Source organism: Mesoplodon bidens (assembly GCF_964165515.1).
Source record: "Mesoplodon bidens genome assembly, chromosome: 10".
NCBI classification, from domain to species: Eukaryota; Metazoa; Chordata; class Mammalia; order Artiodactyla; family Ziphiidae; genus Mesoplodon; species Mesoplodon bidens.
The window spans coordinates 8,680,420-8,708,260 of NC_138172.1; the positions used below are offsets into that span (position 1 = coordinate 8,680,420).

The 27,841-nt window shown below is 46.7% G+C and overlaps 1 protein-coding gene across 1 annotated transcript in view; it reads right to left on the bottom strand.

Moving 5' to 3' along the window:
- Positions 1-27,841, bottom strand: part of LMCD1 (LIM and cysteine rich domains 1) — a 57,740-nt gene that overhangs the window by 23,996 nt on the left and 5,903 nt on the right. The window contains exon 2 of the mRNA XM_081245061.1: positions 5,455-5,543. Coding sequence (XP_081101187.1) covers positions 5,455-5,543 — 89 coding nt within the window. The remainder of the gene's footprint in view (positions 1-5,454; positions 5,544-27,841) is intronic.

Sequence of the window (27,841 nt, forward strand, 5' to 3'; positions counted from 1 at the left end):
TTATACACATACATATTCCACTCTTTTTTTTTTTTAGATTCTTTTTCCATATAGGCCATTACAGAGTACTGAGTAGAGTTCCCCGTGCTATACAGCAGGTTCTTATTAGTTATCTATTTTATATACAGTCGTGTGTATATGTCAATCCCAGCCTCCCGATTTATCCCCCCCCTCATACCCTGGTAACCATAAGATTGTTTTCTACATCCATGACTCTACTGCTGTTTTGTAAGTAAGTTCATTTGTACCCTTTTTTTAGATTCCACATATAAGCAATATCATATAATATTTGTCTTTCTGTGTCTGACTTACTTCACTCAGTGTGATAATCTCTAGGTCCATCCATGTTGCTGCAGATGGCATTATTTTGTTCTTTTTTTTCTTTTGTTTTGTTTTTTTTAAATTTATTTTTGCTGTGTTGGGTCTTCGTTTCTGTGCGAGGGCTTTCTCTAGCTGTGGCAAGTGGGGGCCACTCTTCATCGCAGTGCGTGGGCCTCTCACTATCGCGGCCTCTCCCGTTGCGGAGCACAGGCTCCAGACGCGCAGGCTCAGTAGTTGTGGCTCACGGGCCTAGTTGCTCCGTGGCATGTGGGATCCTCCCAGACCAGGGCTCGAACCCGTGTCCCCTGCATTAGCAGGCAGACTCTCAACCACTGCGCCACCAGGGAAGCCCCCTATTTTGTTCTTTTTTAAGGCTGAGTATGGAGACACTTTTGATAGTCCCAATGGGGTGCTATGACGTCTATAGTGTAGAGGCCAAGGTTGCTGCTAAACATCCTACAATGCACAGGACAGCTCCCTCCACAGCAAAGAATTATCCAGTCCCAAATGTCAGTAGTGCTGAGGTTGAGAAATCCTAGTCTGATATGAAGAGAAGGAGGCCCCATCACAACCTTCAAGGAGACTGCAGTTGGGGTGGGAGAGGGAGAGAAAATCAGGTGGAAACCATAACATAAGGTAGAATCAGGTTGGGCCACGTGGGAGTCGCATATGCTCTGGGGTGGGGGGGTTCTGCTGCCTGGACCCGTTCCCCCAGGAGGTCAGGATGTGGCCCAGGGAAAGGGCTCAGCGGTGATGGAGGTCAGCAGGCTGCAGAAGGTTAAACACATTTCTTCAGTGCAAGGCTGCTTCTTGCTTTTAATGCACGGGTGTGCAGTGTGACATTAAGGGGAAGAGAAGGCAACATTTCCAGCGTTATTTGAGCAGAAGCTTCCAGTCCAAGTTCACATTCAGTGCTGCCATTTGAGACATGTTAAAATCGCAGATCTCAACGATAATTCCAGAGAAATTATCTCTAAAGATGAATAGGACCCTAAAGACGGTACAGGGCAAATGCAAGAAGGCTTTTCTTTTCGTTCTCCTGAGAAAGGGTTGCTTGTTTTATGGAACTGGGGCATTTTATTCATGACCCAATCATATTCTTTATGAGCCAGTCATGGAGGAAGCTGATTCTTTAAGAAGACAGGTGAGGGCACTTTTGGTTTATGGGGTGGGGGGGGCAGCAGAGCAGGAAGCGGAGAGAGGAGGACGAGGAAGGAAGTGAAGGAAAGCCCAGCGTCCCACCGGCTCCCCTGACGTCCCCAAACCTTCCATACGTGGACGTGGGGGAGGAAGCTGCCCTTTGCTCTGCTGGTTCATGTAGACGCTCAGGATGCTGTGCGAGGCGTTGGGAATGCAGAACGCTTTGACATGGAAAATGCTGACAAATAGCTGTTCTTTGAGATTGTGTCCATATTAGTTTTCCTTTCTTCATGCTCTTCATGTCACCAGACACGTTTCTGAGACTTTACAGATGAGGAGGACACCCCCTTGGTCCCACCCCGCTCTTTCCAGGCACCCAGATTGCAGGGGACACAGACACATCTGGAAAGATCCTCAATGGTGTCACAACGGCCATTTCTGCAATCTGTCATAGGCAACCTGGAATTATGGAAATGGCATGGCCTTGGCATCTAATCGCAGCCTGAACACTAGCCCGCGACAGACCCCTGGCAAGTTTCTTATCTGTAAAATGAGAGGGTTGGTCTATATCAGGGGTTGGCAAACTACAGCCCACTGGCAGAATCCAGTCCATCGCCTCTTTTTATATGGCCTGTGAACTCTTTGGGGACACATGAAAAGGATGAGAAATTTGAATTTCAGTGTCCCTAAATAAAGATTTATTAGAACACAGTCACATTCATTCATTTACGTATTGTTTATGGATGATTTCCTGCTACAAGTTGAATAGTTGTGACAGAGGCCATGTGGCTTGTGAAGCCGAAAACGATTACTATCTATCTGGCTCTTTATTTATTTTTTATTTTTATTTTTTTCTGGTACGTGGGCCTCTCACTGTTGTGGCCTCTCCCGTTGCGGAGCACAGGCTCCGGACGCGCAGGCTCAGCGGCCATGGCTCATGGGGCCAGCCGCTCCGCGGCATGTGGGATCTTCCCAGACCGGGGCATGAACCTGTGTCCCCTGCATTGGCAGGCAGACTCCCAACCACTGCGCCACCAGGGAAGCCCTATCTGGCTCTTTAAAGAAAGTTTGCTGACCCCTGATCTAGTTGATGAGTTTTCAAGCTTTGCTGCACCCCCAAATCACCTGGGAGGCTGTGTTAACTTGGGGATGCCCCGCTTGGCCCCCGCCAGTTAGATACACACGTCTGGAGTGGGATCTGGGCCCGGGCACTAGCGACCCTGTTCCACAGGGGATTCTCATGCACCCCAAAGCACGAGAGGCATGAGTATGTCCCTTTCAGGAACTTAGGCACCTCAGGCTGACTTTCTATAGGTTGTCACTCCAAAAGCACAGGAAGCCCAGCTATTGTATTACTGTGCAGCCACCTATGAAGATCCTGACCCTGGTGAGAGGAGCAGAATTAACATCACAGGGGTGCCGCGATGAGGAGATTGGGGGAGTCTATCCAGAGAGACCCCCAAAGGATGTAAAATTTTGTAATTTGCAGAGCCAGTGGTCTCCCTTCCATTTTTCATAGTATGTCCCCTGCTTCCCTCAGATCAGGTTTTTTCCCTCTACTCACTGAAATCGGTGTGCCTTTAAAAAATAAAGCTGTTAGAATGATGATGATGATGATGATGATGATGATGATGATGATGATGATGATGATGATGATAAATCTCTGCCTGCGAGGAAGAAGCCTTGCCCTGGGCTCTCTCTGAAAAGCTCGGCCTTCTGGAGGCCCGCTTCCCTCCGCCCTGTATGGCAGCTCAGCATCCTGTGAGGTTGGCCCCTGTGGGCAGGGAGTCCGGCATGGCCACGTGGAAAGCGGGATGCTGAAGGCTGCTGGGGGGACCCCCCCTTACATTTCCATGATATGTTTGTTCTGAAAGTCTCTCTTGTCTTCTCTCTGCACCCTCCTCTCTAAGTAATTCTACTTATTCTGTGCTGCGAATATGAAGACCGTTCTAATTCTACTAACCATGAGAATCCATAATTGGATTCCAGACAATTTGCCTGAAACTATGGAATTGTAAAGCTGGAAGGGGATCCTAGGGCCCACCAGCTCCAACCTTCCCATTTTTCAGATGGGAAATCTGAGGCTTAGAGAAGGGAAGTGTCTTATTCAAACAGAGTCAGCACATGAATTCTGTCCTGTGATTATTAGTTAGGAAACTTTCCCATGAAACCAGACTGGCTGCCACTCTGATCCTTTAAATATCTTTCAAACTACTGAGAACATAAGAACTGAAGCGTAAAAACGGTTTGACACGGTTTCCCTGCTAAGGTTCTGCGACTTCACTGCTCCACGAAGCCTCAAATTTAGGTCCCTATTAAGGTTGTTCCAAGGTGACACTGGATAGGCAGGACCTAAAAGCTGCAGTCTCTGTTTCTCAAGGACAAGTTCACTTGACGTTCAAAGAACTTGTAGGATGATGAGGAAATGGGATGAAAACAGTGCCGAGAGGTTTCTGCTCCTAGCCGAGAGGAACAGTGTCCAGAATTGCCCTCCTGCCATAAACAACTAGGAAACCAGACAAAATATATCAAACACCCATTTTCAGATGCCAGATAACAGCGCGGGACTGTGGTCCTTGAGAGAATGGAAACGTTACTGCCCTGACGCCATGTGTGCATTTAGGGAACATTATCCCTCGGCTCCAAGAACTCTTGCGGGAGGCATCCTCGCTTGTCTGCAGAGAGCTGATGAGGGGCCAGCCTTGTTCTCTGACACCCTGGTGGCAGATTCAGGACCAAAGGGGTGAAATGATAGGGAGGTGGACTCTTTTCAAGGCCAGAAAGAGCTCAAGTGGCCAAAATAGATGCGTGGGGAGTTCTTCGTCCTGGAAGGACATCCTAGCTGTGGGAGGAATTTGTGCAGGGGACGGGTGTTGGGATTGGATGACCTTGACGGTCCCTGGCGTCCAGAAGACCATATGAGATCCTCCGAAGTGGGGACTGCCTGGGAATAGCGTCAAGGAACAATCTTGTGCTTGGACCACAGTACTGCATGCAGAATGGTTGACAGCATGGGATGGGGCTTCATACAGACCTGAGTCCGAATTCTGCCCTCTGGTAGCCGTTCCCCCATTACCCACCCTCAGTTTCCTGATCTGTAAAGTGGACATACTAATACCTCCTGCTTAGGGTTATTTTAGCATTTAGGTAGAAAAGATTTAGCTCAGCTCAATAAGTATTTTTTTGTAACTGCTATCTCACCGTGGAAACCAACTTCTCTGAGACAAACATCTCCCCAATTTTGTTCTTCCACTGAGTGCCCAAGGCAACCCTCTGGCAGTGGAGACAAAAGCTCCTTTTTAGCTCTCGTGCCCTACAGGGCTTAGCCTCTCTCTCCTAGGGCTGCAGGGACGGTCCCCCAGGCTGTGCCCTGCACACCTCCAGGGCATACGATCCACACAGATGCTCATGTGAATAGTGCCTGGGGACTGTGCAGAGCGGCAGCCCTACCTCTTGTTTGCAGAGTCCTCAATGAAAAGAAAAAGAACAGCGCTGCGAGTCCAAGTCCAGCTGGATCTCACAGCCCTCCTGCCTGGATGTGAATACCAGGTCCTGGTTTTTAAGTACTGTGGACACAGTGACTTTTATTTCTGTCCCAGGGGTACTCTTTGGTCACAACCCCAGGGGGGATGATGGCGCAGGAGGGGGAGATGAAGCCCATACACCAAACCCCAGGACAGACAGGTCTACTCAGCATGGACCAGGCACCAGCTAACAACTGTCCACCGCTTCCCAGAGCATCCTCACCGGGCTGAGCTTGGCAGCCTCCACCTGGAAATGGTTTATAAAGCCCTGAACTCCTTCTTCATCTTGGCCCCTCAAGGGCTTTTCTGTCATTTCTGAATTAAGCCAAGCAAGAAGGCATTCACCCCGGAGCCAGTCCACCAGCAACACATGCATCCTAAGCAGTCCCAGCAGAGAATGACCAGGGTTCCCAGAAAGGACAGCCAAGAAATGAAGGCAGGCAGAGCCTCTCCTGACAAACTCCGTTACCTCCATGAATGTGGCTCGAAGCCCGAACACGTCCCCTTGCATCTCAGACAAGGCACACCTCTTGCTGACTGCTGCTGGCCCAGGGACATCTGGAAAAGGAGACAGAAAAGAGGGTGTTTTCCTTCCAAATGTCTTGGACCGGGGATGCTTGACCTCTAAAGACTTGGCATGCCAGTGAAGCGATTGTGTGGGGTTCAAAGGTCTCAAGATGAATAAGCCATCACTTTACTGTTTACCAGGAATGGAGGAGACCAGTCGGGAAAGTGGCCATGGGGTAGGGAAATGTGGAAGGGTGGAACCTTCCCAGTAGAAATGCCCTGGGGCTCATCCGCCCCTTCCCCCACCCTCACCCGCTCCCCTGATCCACTTGTCACTGGAATGGAATCTTCCAGTGAGTGCCTCCTGTCTCTCATTTATTTGTGATTTATTGATAGGGTGTGATTAAACCAAAGCTACAGGCACAAACAAAGGTTCATGCTGCCAAATGTTTATAGCTCAAAGCATAACTTAAATATTTTGGTAAATCATGGAAAATCAGGAGCATTTGAAATCTGGTCATCTTTTGGAAGGCGAGCAACACATGAGACAGGTTATATTGTTCATTACCAGCCAAAGGTAACCAAAGTGCATTGGCTGCTGCTGGCTGATGTATTTAGACCCAGCCGGCTCTCAAATGGGGTCTTCAAACCAGCAGCATCACCAGAAGCCTGCAGGAAACGCCCCACCCATGAGGGTCTCAGCCCTTTTGAATTAGAATCTGCAGGAGATTCATATGACATGAAACCTGGAGAAGCAGTGGGTTAGTATATGGATCTGCCAGCTGAGAAACTGACCTGACTCTCCACTGGGGGTGGGCGCTGACTTGGGAAAGGAACCACATGTACTAGGATTTTATCAGGAGCAGTGTTTCATCAACTTGTGGGATAAAGGGATAAGCTCATTCAACAAACTATTGATTCATTTAACCATTTATTTAGCATCTGCTATGTGCCAGGCACAGGGATACATGGTAAGAGTCGCGGTGCCCTAGAGGAATGCACAGTCTAGGGGGAGATGGAGAAACACATGCTTATCCCCTTTCCTGGGAAGGGATTCGTTTGAGGCAAGGACAGCTGCCTGTTGTGTAGTAGAAAGACACGGACTTTGGAGCCTGAGAGACCTGGATTCCACACCCAGCTTCATGACTTAACAGCCATGTGGTCTTGGACAAACGGAGCCTCAGTTTCCTTACCTGTCAAATGGGTACAGAGATAATGCATGTAATGTGCCCAGCCACCTTAGCCGCTATAAATGGTAGCTGCTGTTATCTTGCACACAGACTTTAGGAGCACAGAGGAAGGTGTTAACCTGAATGGGAATTCCAGACAGGCTTCTCAGAGGCGGTGACTCAGGATTGGGGCTGTGCAAGGTGAGCAGGCAGAAAAGGAGGAGGAGGAGGTCCTAGCAGAAGGGTACAAAAGGGCTGGATGGGTAGGGTGTCACAATCTGAGCACGCTCTGTGGGGCATGACACCTCGACTCTCCCTGCTTGTAAGTGGGGAGAAGACAAGTCGTGAGGCCGTCCTCATGGCTAGTGTCAGAATTCAAAGAAGGACATAGGAAGAAACAGTTACGCTTCACAGTATTTCTCTTCTCCCGCCCAAGTCTTCCCGCGATAATACCCAGCTCCACACCTCCTGCTTGGTGACTGTTGTTTATACCACGTCCTCAGACACTTCACTGTTCTGTCTAATACACCTTTACAGCCTTGGGAGTAAGAGCCATGTGGCACGTATCTGAAGGGATGCATGTTTATATTTGTGCCTATTCAGTGCTAGATTCATGTTAAAATGGAAAACCAAGACGGTGCTCACCACCGTCTCGTTGTCTGAGCTGCGGAACTTTCATTCGTGGGCGGAACTTTGGTCCCTAAAGCTGTTGGCATAGAAAACCTTGCCTCTTGTTCCTGACACGTTGGATTCTACTAGCTGAAATACAACGATCCCATAACACTTCATGTTTAAGTGATTTGAAGTTTTGCGGGGAGGTGTATGATTTATGAATCAGGCTTCATCACTGGATGGTTTTAGGTTTACCCGGAGGCAGCAAAGCCTGAAAGAGAAGAGCTACGCGGGAGAATTTCCTAAGTGGCAAATCACCCCGCCCACTGGAGCGCTGTTCTTCTAACGACTGTCGGATTTAACAGCCATCCTACAAGGGGATTAGTTAGCCCTGATGCTTGGCCGGGAGAGCGGAACTGCTTCTCAGGGTTTGGTTTAGATGCAAGGCAGCCCAGTACAGCCGAGCTCGGGCCCGTGGGTCGGGGGGCTGGCCCTGTGGTGTCAACTCTGACATTTATTAGCTGTGCAGCTCGAGGCGAGTCGTTTCCCTGCCCAGCCCAAGGTGGTCCTCTGGGAAATGAGAAAACTGGCCTGGATCAGGGGGGCCCATATCCTGTTGCGTGGAATCCTCGTTCTGTGGGCTCTTACAAAGTGGCTTGTGGCGGAGGTCGGAAGGATTATATGATCAAATAAAAATGGTGGATGCTGGATGGACCGGGGCATCCAGCCCCTTTCAAGAGCTAGCTTATGACAGAGGCAAGAGAGATAGAGAGAAGGCAGCTGTTTCAAGTCAAGAGGTCCGGGCTTCGGGGTCAGAGGTCTGGATTTTCATCCCAGTTTTGTCCCTTTCTTCTGTTAACTTGGGCCAGTGACTGCATCGTGGAGTCTGTTTCTTCATCTGTGTCATGGGGACAATAAGAACCACCCTGCCCCCTGGAGTCACTGAGAGGGTTCAACGGGCTGCTGCACGGAAAGGGCTTAGCATGCACTTATTATGCACTGAATGTTTGCTGTTGTCAGTATACCTCATATAAACATACTCTGAATCAGATGTTCTCAAAAACATTTTTTTTCCCAGCTTCAGAGTTCTAGGCAACTAAGAGGAACTACTTTTCTAGCTGCACACCCCATATACTTTCTTACTGTCTACCTTGTTTCATGATTATAAATCTTGCCTCTCTCACTGGATGCAGGAAGCAGGGTTGGGCTGAGTCTCTATCCTGCTAGTGGGACAGTTTCCATGGCAACAGAAGTCCGTGGGTGAGAAAAATAAATGGCCTTGCAAGGAAGAAACCGATTTGGGCCATCAGGCCACACTTGCTGCCGGTTTCCTGGCTGACAGCTTAACACAATCAACAGCCATTTGTCCACTACGTGCCATTCACCAAGGAGGCAGACAGACCCAGCTCTCCCCGACACAGAAAATGACCATCCTGTTTATCGACGAGGGGAAAACATCAACCAGAACAGGTGTTTCAAATGAGATATTCCGGTTTGTAAACAGTGGGTTTCTCTGATGTGGACGCCATCTCAGATGAAAGATGGCAAAGTGGCTCACAGTAGCTGAGAAGACAAGCGCCTGAAAGGAGCCACCACTTAAAAAAATGGGTTCTTGGAATACAGCATCCATTCTGTCCTTCTTCCCGAGGGGAGGATAAAGTGTTTGGACAGTTTTCTTTGGCTCGGGGTAGTAGGATGTGGTTCATCTGATGCTGGGGAACTGAATGGTGTCAGGGACTTAAAAGGACTTGGATGAGACCAGAAGCCCCTGGGACACAAAGGGTGGGGAGCGGCAGGGTCTCCTCCCTCCTCGAACTTTTACCTTCAGTGAACCCCAAGGGAAGTCTGAAAGGGGAACAATGCCACCGAGAGCAGTGGGGGGCTGAACAGGCCCAGAGAGGTTATGCCTCCGCTTCCAGATCCAATAGCCAGTGAGTGAGGGAGCCAGGAAGTGAAACCAGGCAGGTGTTACTTCTTTGCTGTGCTCTCATCTACTGTTCTGTGGCACTGTCCACCACAGGTACAGCACTTTAGAGTTTACAAAGTGTATTCACATCCCTTATCTCACTTGGTTTTCCTAACAACCCTAGGATGTCAATATCTTGCCTTTGGCTCAGGAGAAAAACAAGCTCACAGAACTGATAGGGTATGATGCTCAGGACATGAGTCACACTCATGTCTTTGGAATCTAGATCCTGTGACTTCTTACCACAGCGGGCGTCTCCAGACCCCAGACAGCCTCCCACGAGCCTAGCCTTGACTCGGGGCCTCGGGCCACTTGGGTCCGAGGGGGTGGGCGGCGTTTCTTCAGGGATGGGAGGTCCTGGAAGGGTCAGGGGCAAGGGCAAGGTCATGATCACCTTGGTTCCAGGATTTCTACCAATTAACCCTGTTCTGCTAAATAAAGTATAGATGTTCAAGGCAACAGACAGGCTTAAGTGGGAGAGGTGGCAGCCAGAGGAGAAAGAGAATCAGAACCACAGGCAGTGCCTATGGGAGAGAAAGCCAGGCCCTGGCTTCACCTAGTTTATCTGCCCTGCACTGGAAGCCTGAAATGATTACTGGTCACGAATGCATAGGACCAGGCCAGGGAGCTGGCACTCACTGAAACTCTGACTGAAGTTTACATTTTAATTTAACCCATGTACTATAGGCAATGTTAAGAAACCTTTTCTAGATATTTTGGGCCCGTACACTGACTTCTGTAATAGCTCACATAAATATACAATTACAAGTGCAATCCATGCCAGGAAGGAGAAAAGGCATGTGCCATGAGATTGTACTTGAGTAGGAGGATTTGACCTAGTGTGTGTGTGTGTGTGTGTGTGTGTGTGTGAGTGTGTGTGTGTGTGTGTGTGTGTGTGTGTGAGTGTGTGAAGCAGCGCTTCTCAAGTTAATCAGACACTCTGATTAGCATACAGATCACCTGGGATCTGGCTAGTGTGCAGATTCTAGTCTAGCAAGTCTGGGGGGAGCCTGATATTCCATACTACTCCCGACCTCCCAGAGGAAGCCAATGCTGCTGGTCTGGGGACCACACTTTGAGTAGCCAGGGACTCCATCAGTGGTTCCCAGACTTGTCTGCCCATTAGAATCACCTGGGGATCTTTTCGCACTTCCAAAGCCTAGGCTGAATCCCAGAGCAGTTTAGCTCCAATCTCTGGGGATGGACCACGGGCTGTAGGCATTTTTGGAAGTTCCCCAGGGGATTTTAATGTGAAGACAAGTTTGGGAACATCCAGGCCTCACCACTGGGCCCTCAGCTGTCCAACGTGGACTTGAAGGCTCTCAGCTCCTTGGCTTAATGTCTCCCCCTCTCTTACTCCACTCGCAGACCACCACCCCCTCCAATGTGAGTTTTTACAGGCCGCCTGCATTTTATTATTGTCCTTTCATTTTGGTCCCATCTGCCCTGGCACAGACCTGCCTCACAGGCTTCCTTGCCAAATGCAGTAACTTTCTTAACAGCCAGGCAGAAAGGAAACCACACCCTTCCTCTTCCTTTCAATTTCACTGGCTGCCTGAAGCCCCTCGGGGGCTCTCACGGATCCTGAGACCCTCTACCAGGCCTGAGGTCAGGGGTGGTCCTCCCCCCCACCCACTGGGAGCCAAAGCAGGGGCTGAGGGGTCGTGCCAGACGGAGGAGCCCAACCTGGCTATGGCTTCAGGTCTTGGCCAAGAGAACCCTGTTTCCCCAAATAGGAGAGGAAAGACTGGGATGTGTAGCCCAGACCCTGGCGGGTTCTGTCTTTTATTCCCTCCGCCTTAAGAGGACTGGCTCAGAACATGGTAGCAACAGACAAGGGTGTGCAGAACCGAATGCTGGCAGTCTCTCCCCTTTTGCACATTTCCATCCTGTGCCGTCTGACCCACGCGCTCTGTGATGACGTGTAAGTCACCACGGAGACAGGTTTGGATAAAGTGCCCCCCTAAAACCACAGCGAGTCCCAGAAGCAGGAGCAACATCCTCGTCTACATTAGAGGTCATATCTGGGGGCAGGGTGTGTGTGTATGTGTGTGTCCAAATCTACTGTTTCTCCCCCACATTTGCTCCTTGGGAATTTCTCTTCCTCTGTCTGGACAAGCACGGATGTGAAGAAATCTCTCCAGTTAGGAAAAGAGACTCTCTTTTCCTAAATTGTGCAATGAGAATAAAAATGCATAGACTAAACAAATTCAGATGAGCCCTACTGATCCAGTGCTTAGAATTCTGTGCATGGAAAACTTTTCCTTTTCTCTTTCTGGTTTTAAAGACCAATCCTATTTAAAGTGACAGAAAAGGAAAACACTGGGTGGGTGACGAACTGATTGCAGAAGTGGCCGGGTTGCTAGTATTTTAGGGTAAATACTCAGTTATTTTTCCTATTACATGTGTGTGTTGAAGTTGATCCCATGGACTGGCTGTGGTTGGAAGAGTTAGTCTGATGGATTTAGCTCAGGATGTTAGGAGTGTCTGGGGTCCCAAAGAAAGTTGTTGACAAATGCCTAACAAGAGTACTTTTCACTCCTGTGAGAAATGGTGTTTCATCTGGGTTGTGTTTTGGTTTTGTCCATCAAGATAGTTTGTACAGGTTCAGCTCTAGGAGAATTTGGGTTTGGCATAAAATATACCATGTTCTCCCTTGCTGTCCTTTTTTTTTTTTTTTTAAGTTGAATATAGTTCCCTTTGCTATACAGTAGGACCTTGTTGTTTATCTACTTTATATACAGTAGTTTGCACCTGCTAATCCCAAACTCTAAATTTATCCCCCCCTACCCCCTTCCCCTTTGGTAATCCCAAATTTGTTTTCTCTATCTGTGACTCTATTTCTGTTTTATAAATAAGTTCATTTGCATCATTCTTTTTTAGATTCCACACGTAAGTGATAGCATATGATTTGTCTTTCTCTTTCGGACTTGCTTCACTTCATATGATCATCTCTAGGTCCATCCATGTTGCTGCACATGGCATTATTTCATTCTTTTTATGGCTGAGTAGTATTCCATTATATATATGTACCACATCTTCTTTATCCATTCTTCTGTCAGTGGACACCTAGGTTGCTTCCATGTCTCGGCTACTGTAAATAGTGCTGCTATAAACATTGGGCTGCATTAATTTTTTGAAGTAGAGTTTTCTCTGGATATGTCCCCAGGAACTGTCCCCTTTCTCTCAATACATCCATGTTTAGCAGGTAAAATTAAGTTAAAATCAGGGTGGCCAGGAAGGAGCATTGATTTCACGGATGCTCTAGAGGACATGAAAGGTGAACAGGAAGCATGGTGGACCCAGACCCTTTGTGGGGTGAGGGGCCTGCTGCTCCTGTATCTCCCACACCAGCTGTCCCTGAAGTGGGTCCCAATCATCTGCTCAGGCTCCTCGATGAGCATGTTCCAGGAAAGTTCTAGAAACCACCATCCAGTTCCTCTTCTTGCTTCCTTGATTTTCCTAGACTAGGTCCCCTCCCCCCTCCCCCCCTTAAGTTCCTGACTGCCATATACGACCGTTTACGGAACATTTCTAATAGTTGTAATCACTTATTTGGTTGTGTTCCCCTGCGGGGGAGGAAATGATTGGAGATCCCCATGGTTCGCATCGTGTGTGAACAAAAAGGGTTAATCTGGCTATGAAAACCAAGTCGGAAAACAAATCCATATGTGGACAGGGAGATATAAAATGAAAGCCTTCTCTGTTTAAGACCCTGCTTTTGCCTCCCCTCCCCCAACCCTTGTCAGACAAGCCTCACTGATTTGAGGCTGGTTCCAGAAAAGCACGAATGCCCAGACCCCCTGCCTTTGGGGTGGCTGGTTCTAAAACCGCACTCCACTCCCAGAGCTGACCCCACGCTCAACCGGCTGCATCCTGGAAGTTTCCCCCCCGATGAAAAACGAATTATTGCCGTTGTGATTGCCTCAGCTATCTGGCCTGCTTGGCTGAGTCTATTAGTAATGTCTGCCTTGTACCACATCATCACTTGGCAGGACGGTGCGGACACCGAATGCTCAGGCAGCCACGATAGGGGATTATCTACCCCTTTTTTCTCTGCCTTCTTTCTGTCTGCCTTTTCGATAAATTGACTCTTCTGTGTTTTTAGCACTTTCATCAAAAAATAATCCAAGAGGCGACAAGACTCAAATCAGCACATTTTTCAAGGGTTGGCAGCTCATGGAAAGGCCTGACAGGAAGGCTGTTTGGACTGAATAGCTGTAGCAATTCTATGAACCAGTTGAAGTGGCAGGGCTCCTCTCTCAGCTGGCACCGCCAGAGCCCTTGCAAGGGAGCAGCCTTGAAATATTCGCAGAGTATCTTTTATTACCTTTCACGGGTGATGGGGCTGGGGTCACTTCGAAAAAGAGCAGTACTGAGGGGGGCAAAAAAGTCCCATATCCTAAACTGAGCCACTGACGGCTGGGGGGCTGGATCTGTGTGACAGCTATGGAAAATCTAGGGAGTCGTCAGCCCCCGCCCAGGACTCTGACTCCTTTGTTTAACATTCTATTGACAGGGCGGAAAGCAAACCAGCCTCTTGGGCTGCCAGCTTCTTGATGAGAGCTGATGTTTACGTGTGGTTGTATCCAAAGCAGGTCCACAAATCTTCTGTATGAGGGACCCTGCTGGACTCAGGTGATAGGATTTTTAGGACTGAACTCTTATTGACTCTAGCTCCCTTTCAACCAACTGCAGACGCTGCCCGGGGTACTGTGCATAGAGCATCGCCAAGCACAGACAGATCAAACCAGCCCAGGGGGCAAAACCCTTCTCTCCCATTTTTGAGAATTGCCCGTTTCTAGAAAAGCTCGCCCATTATCTGAACACGTCACTGGCTGCTTACTTAGTCAACATGAGGAGAGGTCCTCCTACCTCTCGCCCCGCCCAACCCCCCAGACTTTTTATGGACCTTTTGAGACACTCAGCTTCCCAGAGCATGTGCACCGTTTCTTCAGCTGTGAAAGGGATTTCCACAGGGCAGGAGCTGACCTGGCATTTCTTGCCTAACTTAAGTGTTTCCAGAGGCTCCGACACAATCTTTTTTTCCTTGGAGCTGTCTTTTTTCTTTCTTAGATAGGCCCTGCCAGCTCTGGGGGAGATGTAAGTAAAGCTACCAGCCTCGCTCAGAGTTATCCAGTCCTCCTGGGAATCTTATTTACAGGTTTACGAAGTAGCTCGGGGGAGTTGAGATAAAAGAAAATAAAGTCCTTGCGGGGAGCCTTTATCGCCTCCCACCCCTTTCCCAAATGAGAGCAAGCTTGGTGCCCCCAGGTTACCCTCGGAAGTGAAAATCTCACTGGCTGCGTGGTTCTTAGGTTTGGACCCTTAATAGACCCCTCCTCAAGTGTAAAACTGTAAGCTTGAGGCTGGCAATATTTACTCATTAGATCTCTCCAGTTTCACTACGACTCTCCTGATTTTAGAGGCCTGTTGTATCAAGAACAGCTTCCTATAAGGATGTAATCTGGGGTGTGTGGTTGTGTGCCTCTGAATTCTGAACTCGCAGCATCACTGAGCTTTCCAAGGATAACACACTGTTATTGGAGTCAATTTTGGAAATGGGGGCGGGCCACTTAGCAAACCAAATTGGAGAATTTTTTATCTTGCCTATCTGAATCTTAATATCTTAAAAGGAAATGTGCGTGTAAACGTACAACACTTACTAAATGTCTGAAGGCTTTGCTTATATAAATGATTCCTGCTGGGAATCTCACGGTTAACGTATAGGACAAGGGAAGCATTGAGACACACGTTTCCTTCAGCCAACACTGGTGCCTTGATGGAAAAAAGCACTTGTGTTTTTGGGCGGTGTTTTTCATGAGACATTTTCTTGGTTTAAATCAAGTATCCTTCTTATAAATGACTTCTCTCTTCTCTCTTTATTGCTATTAAAACTAACATTAAATATACTTTCAAATATTTCATCCTTTCCCTGATTTTCCCCCTACATAAAGCACTAGTTGTCCATACTCTATAGAGTTGAATTCAGCGTTTACAAAAACCTGACACAAGAAAAGCACTGATTCTTAGAAAGGGAAACACCTTAGAGAGCGTTTAGGCCAAGTTTTTCACTTTTATGAAGCAGAAATTAGCAGATGGTCATTCACTTGGCCACTTTTCAAGGTCCCACCTTTGAAGGTCATGGAACACAATGAATATGTAAAATCAGAGATACTGAGGCCAAGTTCCTTTCCAGAAAATTATCTCTGGAGTAAATTTAGAATTATTCATTTAACCATATGCCCTAGAAGAGATGCCAAATTCCTCTATACCTCTAAGCTAGCCCATACGCAGTTCCCTCTGCTTGGACCATCTTCCTCATCTCTCTCCCTTCACCTAACACACTCCTGAACCTCTGAACCTTTAGGTACCCCTATTACAGGGTCTTAGAAAAGCCTGTATCTTATACTTCTTTGTGGTACCCATCATGATTGTAATTATTTAATCATGGATATAACTCTTTTTTTTTTTTTTGCGGTACGCGGGCCTCTCACCGTTGTGGCCTCTCCCGTTGCGGAGCACAGGCTCCGGACGCGCAGGCTCAGCGGCCATGGCTCACGGGCCCAGCCGCTCCGAGGCATGTGGGATCTTCCCGGACCGGGGCACGAACCCGTGTACCCGGCATCGGCAGGTGGACTCTCAACCACTGCGCCACCAGGGAAGCCCTGGATATAACTCTTTAATGTCATTCTTTCCTGCTGGGCCGTAAGTTCTATGCGGGCAGGGTCCCTGTGTGTCTAGTTCATTTCTCTCTCACCAGTGCCTAAGGCAGTGCCTTGCATATAGTAGCTCCTCAATAAACATGGGTTTCAGTAGCTTCCTTGGTAACGCTTTCAGTTTTGCCTTCGAGCAATGCTTCTTGGTGCCGTAAAAGCTAACACAACTTGTCTGCAGGACAAGTTGGAAGAAGATCCACCCTGGTTTCCTGTGGTTTCCAGAATTCTAGCCTCCCCTGGTCCCCCAACCCGCCTGGGCAGCCCTTCTCTGCTCCCCTCACTTGCTCCCCTCCCCCCTCCGAGGTTCCAGCACTGGCTCTGGTCTCCCCTTGGTTCTCAGGATGCTTCTCTCTTATGCATCAATCTGCTCAAACGGCTTCAACTCTTCCCTCCGGCTCTTGGCATCATTTCCAGGAGTGTGTTCAGCTCCTGCAAACTCTCTGTGGATAGACTGGTGGAATTGACAACTCAGCTCCTTTGCCACCCAAACCCACTGGTTCCCCCACGTTTATGGAATCCCTGCTCATCCAGTCACCTGGACCTGCGGTCTGAACCCTAGTCAACTGCTGGAAGAAATGCTCTTCTTACCGGGCGGAGGCTGGCTTTTCCTCCTTGAGGGGCCCATTTCTAGTTTGTGTCACCCCTTCTGTAGTGGATCCCAGAAGGTAGGAGACGTTGCCCTGATGGGAGGACCAGTTTCTGAATCTTCTGGAAGGAGACTCACTAGAAGGAGAGAGAGTCAGACTTCTCTAGAGAAACTCAGAATGGAGCAAACGCCGGCTTGTCCAGGAAATAGAATATATACAAGCACGGGGAACTTGTGAAAACTCAGGCCAATCGGGAGAGCCATCAAGTTCTGCAGACTTTCCTTGGCATTTCTGGCCTTGGCCCATTGCTTCGGAATAGCCCTTCCTCTGCTCCTGCCCTTGACGTGATGTGCCGGCGGAGTGCTGGTGGAGCACCATACATGTTGGAGTTGAACCTGAACTCTGGCTGCTTTTCTCACTGCCTGTGTGACCGTGGTGAGCAGTTCCTGCTCTCTGAACCTCGAGTTTTTAAATGCATCATCTTGAAAATGGATAATTCCTACCAGCTTCTTGGGGTTGTTGTGAGAATCCAATGTGGTAATTTATATAAGAGATACTGAAAATTGGAAAGTGCTGTAGAGATCAGGTATTATGAAGTATTAGGTGTTTATGAAGCCCTACGTTCCTTCTTCCTAAATCCTATCCTCAGTATACCATCTGTGTGATTGTTTACTTATAATTTTTCTTCAAACAGATCACTTTTAAAAAACCTGTTTCTTAAAAAAAAACCTTTATCCCTAAAACATATAAAAATAGGAATTAAGCCACAGACATAGAAAACAAATTTATGGTTACCAAAGGGGAAGGGTGGCGGGGAGAGATAAATTAGGAGTTTGGGATTAACAGATACATACTATTGTATATAAAAGAGGTGAACAACAAGGACCTACTGTATAGCACAGAAAACTATATTCCATATCTTGTAATAACCTATAATATAAAAGATCTGAAAAAGAATATATATATACACACACATGTGTGTGTATAACTGAATCACTTTGCTGTACTCCTGAAACTAATACATTACAAATCAACTATGCTTCAATAAAAAGTTGTTTGTTTTGAAAGAATAGGAGGTAGCCATAAAAAATACAATAAATATGAAACAACAACATTAAATTCTAGCTAATACTGTTGCCGTTTTAAAGCTCTGAACCTGAGGACCACTCTCCATCTGTTCAAAGTGACACTGGGCAAGTGATCCAGGTGTTAAAGCCATTTTAGCACCAGGTGCAGACTTCCTCCTGGATATAATCCAAAGGATCAAAGAACTGAAAAGGGGGACAAATTCTGCCTAATGTGATTCAACATTGTTAATGCATGTCTGGGTACCAGCTCAATTCATCTGTGACCAACAAGTTCATGGCCCATCGTTCTGGAACCCTGTAAACACGTTCGATATAGACGAGAAATGGTTTAGAGGGAAGACGAGGACCTGAACATTTAATTCACGTTCATCACGTTAGCTGTGTCACTGTGGCAATTTACTTCATCCCTCTGAACCTTAGTTGACTCATCTGTAAAATAGGACTTGTGTAAAGATTAGGAAAAAACTATGTAGCACAATGCCTGGCACACAGCCTGTGCTTGATAAGTGCAGTTAATAGGCCAAGTGCAAGGGCAAGGCTTCTCTTTTTGCCCTGTATACCAAGAGCAGAACTGGTTCAAGTTTCTGGTGATTTGGTTCCGAGGAGTATGGAATGACTAATAAAAGTGAGGAGAAAACTTGGGGCCATTTTTCTACTCGCAGAGTAAAGAGGAGATTTAAAGTGATGAACTGGACCATTCAGATTTTCAAAAGATGGGGAAAAGAGCAGCCAACAAAGCAATTTCACCCAGCAGAGCTTTGAATAGGCTTATCTCCTCTTTCAAAAAAGAGTTCACGCTCAGCACAGTGTGAAAGGCTGGGCTAAAATTGTAAAGTACCGAGAGGTGTTGATATTAAGCATTTTTAAAGAAGGGAATGTCCCGCCTCTGAGCCTTCAGGATGAGAAGAAATATGATGGGTCCAGGGCCCTTCTCAGAATTGCTCGCACTTCAAAGAGCATGTGCTTGGCAGTGATTCTGCCACTTTCCTGAGTTTGTTAACGTGGCTGAGGGAAGGCAAAACTCTCAAAATCCACACAGATGGAACTTTTCCACTGGCTCTACTTTGGTATAAATATTCATTAAGGACTAGAAACTTAAAGTAGATATCGGCCTGAGCTATGAGTGGTTTGGACGAAATTTCAGCCAATTTTCAGTCGTCCCCCTGGATCTTATCTCTCAGGAGGGCCAACCCTTCTGAGATGAGGCTGCCGTTGTTTAGAGGTCCCAGCCAACTTTCTCCCCAGACCAGAGAAATCACTGGAGTTTGTTCTCAAGAGACTTCCAGCCAGAAACGGGGCCTCAAGGTTCAGATGAAGGTTTCAGTTTGTTGTCTGAAGGAAGGAAACAAATGAAGGCTTGGCCCATCTGCCATCTTAAAGTCCATCCTTTTATAGATGCGTTCGAAGGAGGATCATTAAATTTGGGGCCAGACTTCAAAAGTTCCGAGTCTGCTTTGGAATGGTGCCTTCCCCATCCCCCTCACTTTCATTTCTTTTTCATCTTAAGATCCTTCCTCAATACTCCCAAGGAGTCTTCCTCCCACTCATCTGGCCCCATTCCCACCATCTTGCCAGTTCTGATCGTGGTCCACGCACCAGAAGGTTTTAGATTAAGCAACGTGTATGGGGCTGTGGAAGAGGTTAACAGTCTCACCTACTCTCTTCCACGTCTGTCTCTGTCCTCCGACCCCATCTTCTCTCTCCCCCTTTCTATCCTCTCAGGATTCCTTGTCTCCGTCAGGAAGGAGAACCAACTTGCTCTCAATTCTTTTTTTTTTTTTTTTTGCGGTACGTGGGCCTCTCACTGTTGTGGCCTCTCCCGTTGCGGAGCACAGGCTCCGGACGCGCAGGCTCAGCGGCCATGGCTCACGGGCCCAGCCGCTCCGCGGCATGTGGGATCCTCCCGGACCGGGGCACGAACCCATGTCCTCTGCATCGGCAGGCAGACTCTCAACCACTGCGCCACCAGGGAAGCCCGCTCTCACTTCTCTTGATACCTTTCCTTCTCTCTCCTGTGTCCTGATTCCATCCCATTTCCTTTTCTGTCCATAATATTACTGAGCCCTTACTGTATGCCAGCCTTTCCGAGGTGACACAAAGGAGAATTAAGGCATGACCCCTGCCCTCAAGGAGCTTAGTAATGGAGGATGTAGGGACAAAAAAGATGTTATGGGACAGGAGTTAAGCGGGTGGGACGGTGATAGCATGTGTTCCAGGACCATTTGGGAAACGAAACGTCCATTCAGTAGGAGAGCAAAATCCATGCTGGGAGTTCAGAGGAGAGAGAACTTTGTCTGCACTGCAGGCTTCACAGAGGAAGGCGCTGAGGAATGGATGGGACTCTGGCCCACGGAGAAGAAGGCCTTTTAGTATGCAAGTGAGGAAGATCAAGCGTTTTCAGGGACAAAGTGACAGATCAGGTTGGGGTAAACAGAAGGTTGTAGTGATGGATAAGGCTGATCAGGGCCCCATCATGTAGAAACTTTAATGCCAGACTCAAGTCACTGGAGAGATTCTAAAGGGTCCTAGGGGCAGCTCCCTGGGACAAAGCTGTCTGTTAAAGTGGTACCTTCCCAGGGCTGAAGCAAGAACTCAGCCCTCAGCCTCTTTGTCCCCACATCCTTCAGCTTGAATATGCAGCCCTTTCCAGTTATTTGTCAAATATCGTCTTGATTATTTTCTAACAGTGCTTCAAGGTAAAATTTACATGCAGTAAAAATTCAGAAATCCCACGTATTCACTTGAGTACTTATATGTATATCCCCTGGGACCACCATCCAGATAAAGAACGCTTCCTGTGCTCCAGAAAGTTCCCTCATGCTGCTTTCTAGCCAATAACAACCTCTTCTTAGCCACTATTCTGACTTCCGTCACTGTAGATGGGTCGTGCCTGTTTTTGAATCTCACATAAATGGAATTAGACAGTAGGTCGTCTTTTGAGTGTGACTTCTTCTGTACAACTTATTTAAGATTACACACGTTGATGCATATATTAGTAGTTTTTTTAATACTAGGTAGTTTTCTGTTGTGTAGATGTAAAATAATTTATTTATTCATTCTCCTGTTGATGAAGGTTTGAATTATTTCCAGAGTTTGGCCATTGTGAATAAAACTTCTCCAACTACTCTTGTCCAAATTTTTTGGTAGACATCTGTGCTCCTTTCTCATGGATATAGACCCTGCTGGGTCACGGGGTAGGTGTATGTTCAATCTTATTAGAGGTTACCGAACAGTTTTCCAAAGTGGGTGTGTCATTTACATTCTCCCTGGCAATGTATGTGAGTTCAGCTGCTCCACGCCCTTATAACACTTGCTCTTAAATTTATTTTATTTAGTTATCTTTGGCTGCGTTGGGTCTTTGTTGCTGCGCACGGGTCTTCTCTAGTTGTGGAGAGCGGGGGCTACTCTTCATTGCGGTGCACGGGCTTCTCATGGTGGTGGGTTCTCTTGCTGCAGAGCATGGGCTCTAGGCACGCGGGCTTCAGTAGTTGTGGCGCACGGGCTTAATTGCTCCGTGGCATGTGGGATCTTCCTGGACCAGGGCTCGAACCCGTGTTCCCTGCACTGGCAGGTGGATTCTTAACCACTGCGCCACCAGAGAAGTCCCTCGACACTTGCTCTTGTCAATGTTTAATTTCATCATTCTGTAGGGTGTATAATGCTATCTCATTGTGCCTTTAATTTGTGTTTCTCTGATGAGTCATGGGGTTGAGCACCTTTTCCTACACTTATCAGCCAGTTAGACATCTTTTTTTGTGACATGCCTATTGAAGTCTTCACCTATTAAAAAAACGGGATTGCTTTTTCAAAATTATTGATTTATAGAGGTTATTTATCTATTTTGGGTTACAATCCTTTGTCAGATATATGTACTATGAATATTTTCTCTCTCTGGGTTGTCTTTCGATTTCTTAGTGGTATCTTTTAATGAAATCGAGTTAATTTTGATGACCAGCTTTCATATTTATTTACTGAGCATTCCCTCCAGATGCAAGAGTCATAAGGATATAAAACTTAGACTACTTTCTTACTGTTCTAGCATTCCATAGAGTAATAAGCTATGACAACTTTGCAAATCATCTTTAAAAGCTTTTCAGAAAGGTATTACCCTATTTACCAAGGTTTTCTTCTTTTCCTTCATAGCTGCCTCTGATTTCGTATTACCTGCACCCCCCCCCCCAACCCTTACTTTTGATCAATCAGGTACTTTGCATGTGGAACAGTGCTGATTTTTCATGAGTGTTTATGATATGGGTTTGGAGTTCTTCCCTTAGTGATTTAAAATTTTCTATTTCCTTTCACTTGACATGTCTTTCCACTTAAAAAAAAAAAACTCTCTTCCAAGGAACAGGATAGTTTGGTGGCACAGAAGTGGCCTTCCCTATTGGGTGAGGATGGAAGTACCTACTTGGAGGAGGTGACACACGTCCCAAAACTGATGCCAAAACAAAAAGTGGGGGCTGTCTGTGGGCCATGTCACTCAGTTAAAAGCATATTCTAGGCCTCCCAGCAGGTAGGAAGCAACCCAGGAAATAGATGCTCTGACCTCAGTCTTGACCAATGTGTAGGACTTGGTCGGTGAACCAGAACCAGAATGTTAGAAAAACATGGCCATTGCATCCTTGAACTAAGGAACTGAGGAAACAGAGAGAACCAATGGGGAGTGGCGGGAAGTTGCAGAGAGAGAACGATTTTAGCTCAAAATAAGAAAGAGCTGTCTAATAATTAAAGGGGTTCAAAAAACCAGATCTCTTGACGAGGTTTCAGTGCTTGTCAGTGGTTCTTACAGCACCTGGCCCTCTGGTTCATCTCCCATTTAAGGTTTTGGATAGGCTACTTGGACAAAATAGGTTTTGGTTTTTTTTTTGTGGTACGCGGGCCTCTCACTGCTGTGGCCTCTCCCATTGTGGAGCACAGGCCCCAGACGCGCAGGCTCAGCTGCCATGGCTCAGGGGCCCAGCCGCTCCGCGGCATGTGGGATCTTCCCGGACCGGGGCACGAACCCGTGTCCCCTGCGTCGGCAGGCGGACTCTCAACCACTGCGCCACCAGGGAAGCCCAGACAAAATAGTTTTTAAGTCTTTCTGAACGTGAGATGCTAAAACATCCTGAATTCTAATCCTAGCTCTTCTACTAATTACCTCTGTGACCTTGAGCGATTCACCTAACCTGCTGGATCTCTCTCCTTGTTTGTTAACAAGGAAGTTGACCCAGGGAACCTATAAGGCCCGTTCTACCTCTTAAAAATTAATTCTAATTGCTGAAATATACAGTATAATAATTATTCAAATAAGGATATGATGATTTCCCTTGTGATGGTCTCAGCCCTGGGCTGGGTCCAAGGAAAGGTACAGGGTGGTGACAAGAGCCGTTCTAATTAGTGTGAATCTTAGTGTAAGGTGTGTTTTCTCCACAGGCTGTTTGGGCCTGTTGGCTGTGAATGAGGACAGACTTGAGGAAACACAACTTTTCCATCAAACTTCACCTCTTTGTCAGATCCTTGCAAACAGAGGGATGGTCCCCAGAATTTCATTTTCCAGATAATTGGCAGGGAATCATCTGGGATTTTTATCCCCCCTCTGTTTAACGTACCACAAGCAACTGAAAAAATCAACTGACAACAATCATCCCAGTGGTATTTTGATATCCAAACCATATGGTTTTCATTTTGAGGCATCACCTGCTCAAAAACATGGCAAGAAGAGACCCACAGTCTCAGACCAAGTCAGAAATCTGAAGAACAGTGCAAAAGGAATTGTTTTGATGCAAGAGTCTGGATCTCGTTACTCAAGTCTCCATATTTCGAAAGGCTGATTTTCCCCCTCGCAGTTTATCAAGAAATCCTCTGTAGAGTTTCTTTTCCTCTAATTACCACTTAAATGACTTGAGAATTGGAAGGTGAATAAAACTTGGGGTGGACACAGCATCCTACGGTCCTCTGAATTGTGTTTTCACATTCTGCTCACAAGGACAGCGTGCTGAATTTTGCAGAGGGTGTGTGTGTCTGTCTGTCTGTGTCTCTGTGTGTTCCTTTCTTTCCATATATGTTGCATATCCTCAGGTAACTTTTTTTTTTCCTTTGATCACAACACAAATCTACATCTTCCTGCAAAAATTCAAACTGACTGGGGGTGAGCTTGCTGGAACTCCTTTGCTGAGCTTAGGAGTCTCAAGCATGCCAGCTGGCAGGCTCTGCTATCCTACCATCCCCAAGGGTTTTGGTTGAGAGGCGAGAGGAACAAGTTCTCATACGAGAAAGTTACAAGACATGCCTGATGGATGGATGGATACGTAGGAATGTATTTCTCTGTAGTTCAAGATGGATGATATTCCCCAAATTAGAAGTCAGATCAGATGGAGAATATGCGTCTCAGACTTGGAACGCATAAAACTGGCCTGTGACCTGATCCTAATACTCATTCATCCTTGTCTTTCAACACTCAGCTCAGATGCCGTCTCCTCGGTAAGCTTTCCCTGACCTCCGCAGGTGAGGTTAAGTACTTCCTCTTCTGATCTCCCTCACTCCCTGGATTGTACCTCTGATCAAGGCCTTTGGCACTGCTTTGGTTCTCTGATGGCCAGACTGGCTGTTCTGTCTCTCAAACCATCAGCCTCTGGGATTTCTTTCCTTTTTACTTCTCCGCTTCCCAGCTCAGTCCCTGGCTTATAATAATTACAGGGAATATGTGTTTGCACAGAATAAATTCTTAAAGTCAGCCAAATCAGAGGTGGGTAATAAGTGTCATCAAAATAATGTTTTCATTCTCTTTACCATTTCACTCTTATTGGCTCTTTCAATAGTGATGATAATTCTTGTGTAACACACATTAATTAGTTGTCAAATACTGTGTTAAGAACTTAATAGATTGTTGTGACAACAATTTTAGGCCCACTTTATAGATGAAGAAACTGAGGCTCAGAGGTAATGTGATTTATCCAAATAGGAAACACGTGGCAGAGCTGGGATTTGAACCCCGTTTGTCCATTCTAAGGACCTCAGATTTCAATCCACTATGGTTGTGTGTGTGCATGTGTGTTTTATATGCATACATGTGTATATTTGTGCACGCATGTGTGTAGAATACTGTTAAAGCTTTATGTCGACAGAAGTCTTAATCTATTTGAGGCCTTTTGACTGTCTGATATGGAAGTGTCCCTTCTCAGAACCATGTTTTAAATGCACAAGTTAAAATATGTAGGATTACAAAGGAAATGAATATTACTGAAATAATACCAATATATAAAAACAAATCTGTAATTTAGTAACACACGGGCCTTTGTTAAATTAATTAACAAGACCAGCCGTGGATTTAATTACTGTTATTTCAGAATAAGGACAGGCATGAGCAGTATGCCCGGCATTTCTCTTGGCTGTAATAGGATTATGAAAACATCAGATTTCCATCGGTATGAAGGGAACGGGGTCTATTTCCAGTTATCATTTTCTAACTTAAATGTCATATAAAAAAAAAAGAAAAAGAAAAAGGCATAGGGGATGCTAAACTGCCAGGGCTTTTGTCTTCATTTATAATGGAAGGAAATTCTATATTTCAGTTAGAGGTTGGGTATATAAGCATGCGATAGTTTTCTTAATTTACGTCCCTCAATTCTATCCACGGATCCCGGGTTAAGAACCTCTCCTCTATCTACTAACAAGATTAAAAACAAAATCTCCCTCCCAGACTTCCTCTAAAATAAGCCTCAAATGCTGACCCCTCCCCACCATCAGAGCCAGCGCCCTTAACAAGGACACTGGTGGCCACAGGGCCAAAGCGGGGGAGGGGAGCACAGGTGTGCCTTGGCAGGTGGGTGGCTCTCCTCCAGGATGAGGGCAGGGCTGGGTTCCACGTTCCCACAACCTCTTCCAGCCAGAGGATTAGCCAGGTCAGTCACCTTGGTGGGCAGCCTCGTGAATCAGTACGTGGAAATGCCTCTTAGTCATATAGCCCAAATAGACGCTACCTTCTTAAGGCAGGTTTCTTATGGGGCATTAGTCAGCCCAGAGCTCTCATCCCATGCTCCTGCCCTTTGGTGCCTCTGACACCAGCACCAGGAAGGAGAGAGCCTGGGGTGTTGAGCTGTCTGAGGACATGGGCTGAGCACAGACAACTACTGGTCTACCGCCAGTTGTGAGGGGGCTGATGGGGCCGCTGCTTACCGGTGGTACGTGAGAGCTGTCAGTAGCCCCCTTGCCTCAGACTTCTCTTCACTCAGTGCCCTGTTTAAAATGCAACAGCTGGGGGCAGAATTGTCATACTTATTTCACTGTTACACTGTAGAGATGACTGAGGTTGGGAGTGGCTCAGATGTGTGCAGTGCTGAAACTGAGGGTAGACAGCAAAAGAGGAGGAAGAGGGGTGTGTGTGTGTGTGTGTGTGTGTGTGTGTGTGTGTGTGTGATGGGGGAGGTCAAGGAACACACAGAGTGAAAGAACACTGCCATTATTTGGTTCTTCTCTCACTGTCATGTAAAACACATTGCACTGGACTCAAGTTTACATGACAGGAGCCAAAACTTTCTTATTCATTGCCTTGTACTGAGTTCTCAGCACAAAATAGGTACTAAATAAATATCTGCGAAATGAAGAAATGGGTGACTGTTACCCTGTCTTATAAGCAAGACATCCGAGGCCTTGGCGAGGGTAAGTGCCTGGGTCAGATCACCCAGCTGGGGCCAACGAGTGGTCTCAGCAAAGGGGAGGGCTGCTTTTTGGAAGTGTGGCAACCACACACCCAAGGCAAATTGTTGCCATTGTCAAGATTTTTGCAGATGATGTGACCAGAGTCTATTTATGGCCAGGTCTAAGTTTAACTACAAAGAGAAGGTCCTGCGGTCTGATACCTTAGAAGCCACCTGTGACGTCAGTAAGCTGAACTTGGTCTTCCACGTTCTAGCACTTAACTACCTATGGGATTTCTGCACTGGGCTGATGAGAGGGCGTACCAATAAGAGCAGGAGGCAATATTATTTTCAGAACGTACTATGCATCCAGGCACTTAACCTGCTTTATCTCATTAGACTCCTGCTTAAATATAGCAGTATTATTAATTCTCTTTCTCAAATGAGGAACTAGAGGTCCGGAGAGGCTAAGCAACTTGACTGCAGACCTAGAAAATGTCAGAACTACGTGTCACATCTAGATCTCCATGCTTGCAAAGGCTGCATGTTTAGCCACTTCTCAAAATGGCCTCTGAACCATGTGGCCAAAGATACGTTCACAGCCAAAATGTTCGCCTGGCCTTCTGAGCTTTGAAGGTATGAGGGTGACATGAAATCAGGGTACCATGGCCATGGAAGTGACGGAAGAGAGAAGATACCCTTTTCTCCTTCATTCTTAAAAGATGCTGTGAGTCAGTGCATCTCTGCTATGTCACATGTAAATTTTGGATGTGACATTTTCCCCCCATGTCCCATCTGCCACATGAAGGGATTGACCAGGCAGATCACTAGATTTGTCTCAGCTCTTTTATATAATGATTCCTTCATATTTTCTCCAAAGATTAATTTTAAGGACCCCATGTTTTAAAATAGGAGGAGGAAAAAAAATCAGTCCATACACATATCATGTGGATTTGAAACAGCCGCCATGGGCTGGACCAAGGCACTAACTTTGTCCTTCAAAAGAGTGACTTGCCAAATACAGCCTTTGGTTTCTTCTCCCTCGGCAATCTTATTTCCTTTTAAAGCATGTCCTGGTGGGGGCTTGGGCTGTTTTGCTTGGTCCTGATTCCCGTGTTATTGGGTAGACCGTGAGTCAGGCTGACCAGGCATGTAGAGATACACATTCCAGAGGCCAAGCTTATCCCCAGGATAGAATTTCCTGGAAGCTCTGGAACTTGGATCTCTAGGATTTTTTTTTTTTTTTTGTCAAGTATCATTGCTTCTTCAGTAATTTCTGGATAATATTGTATGATTCTTTAGATTGTCTCTCTACCAGCCTTCTCTCTAGACAGTTCTATCAGACTTCTAGAAACCCAGGAAGGGAGAAATCTAGAAAGTCTTTCTTCTCTACCTGGGAAATAGCTTTGACTTGGTGCGGGTGATGGTATACACCTGGTCGTGGCCAAGAGCTATCAGAGAGGCACAGATGCCTGGTAACCGTTGGCAAATGCTGGGCCATTCCTGAATCACACTATCAATGTGTAGGAAGACCTTGACCTCTGTGTGAAGCCTGTAGTAATAATCCTAGTCCTTCTCCACCAGATTTCT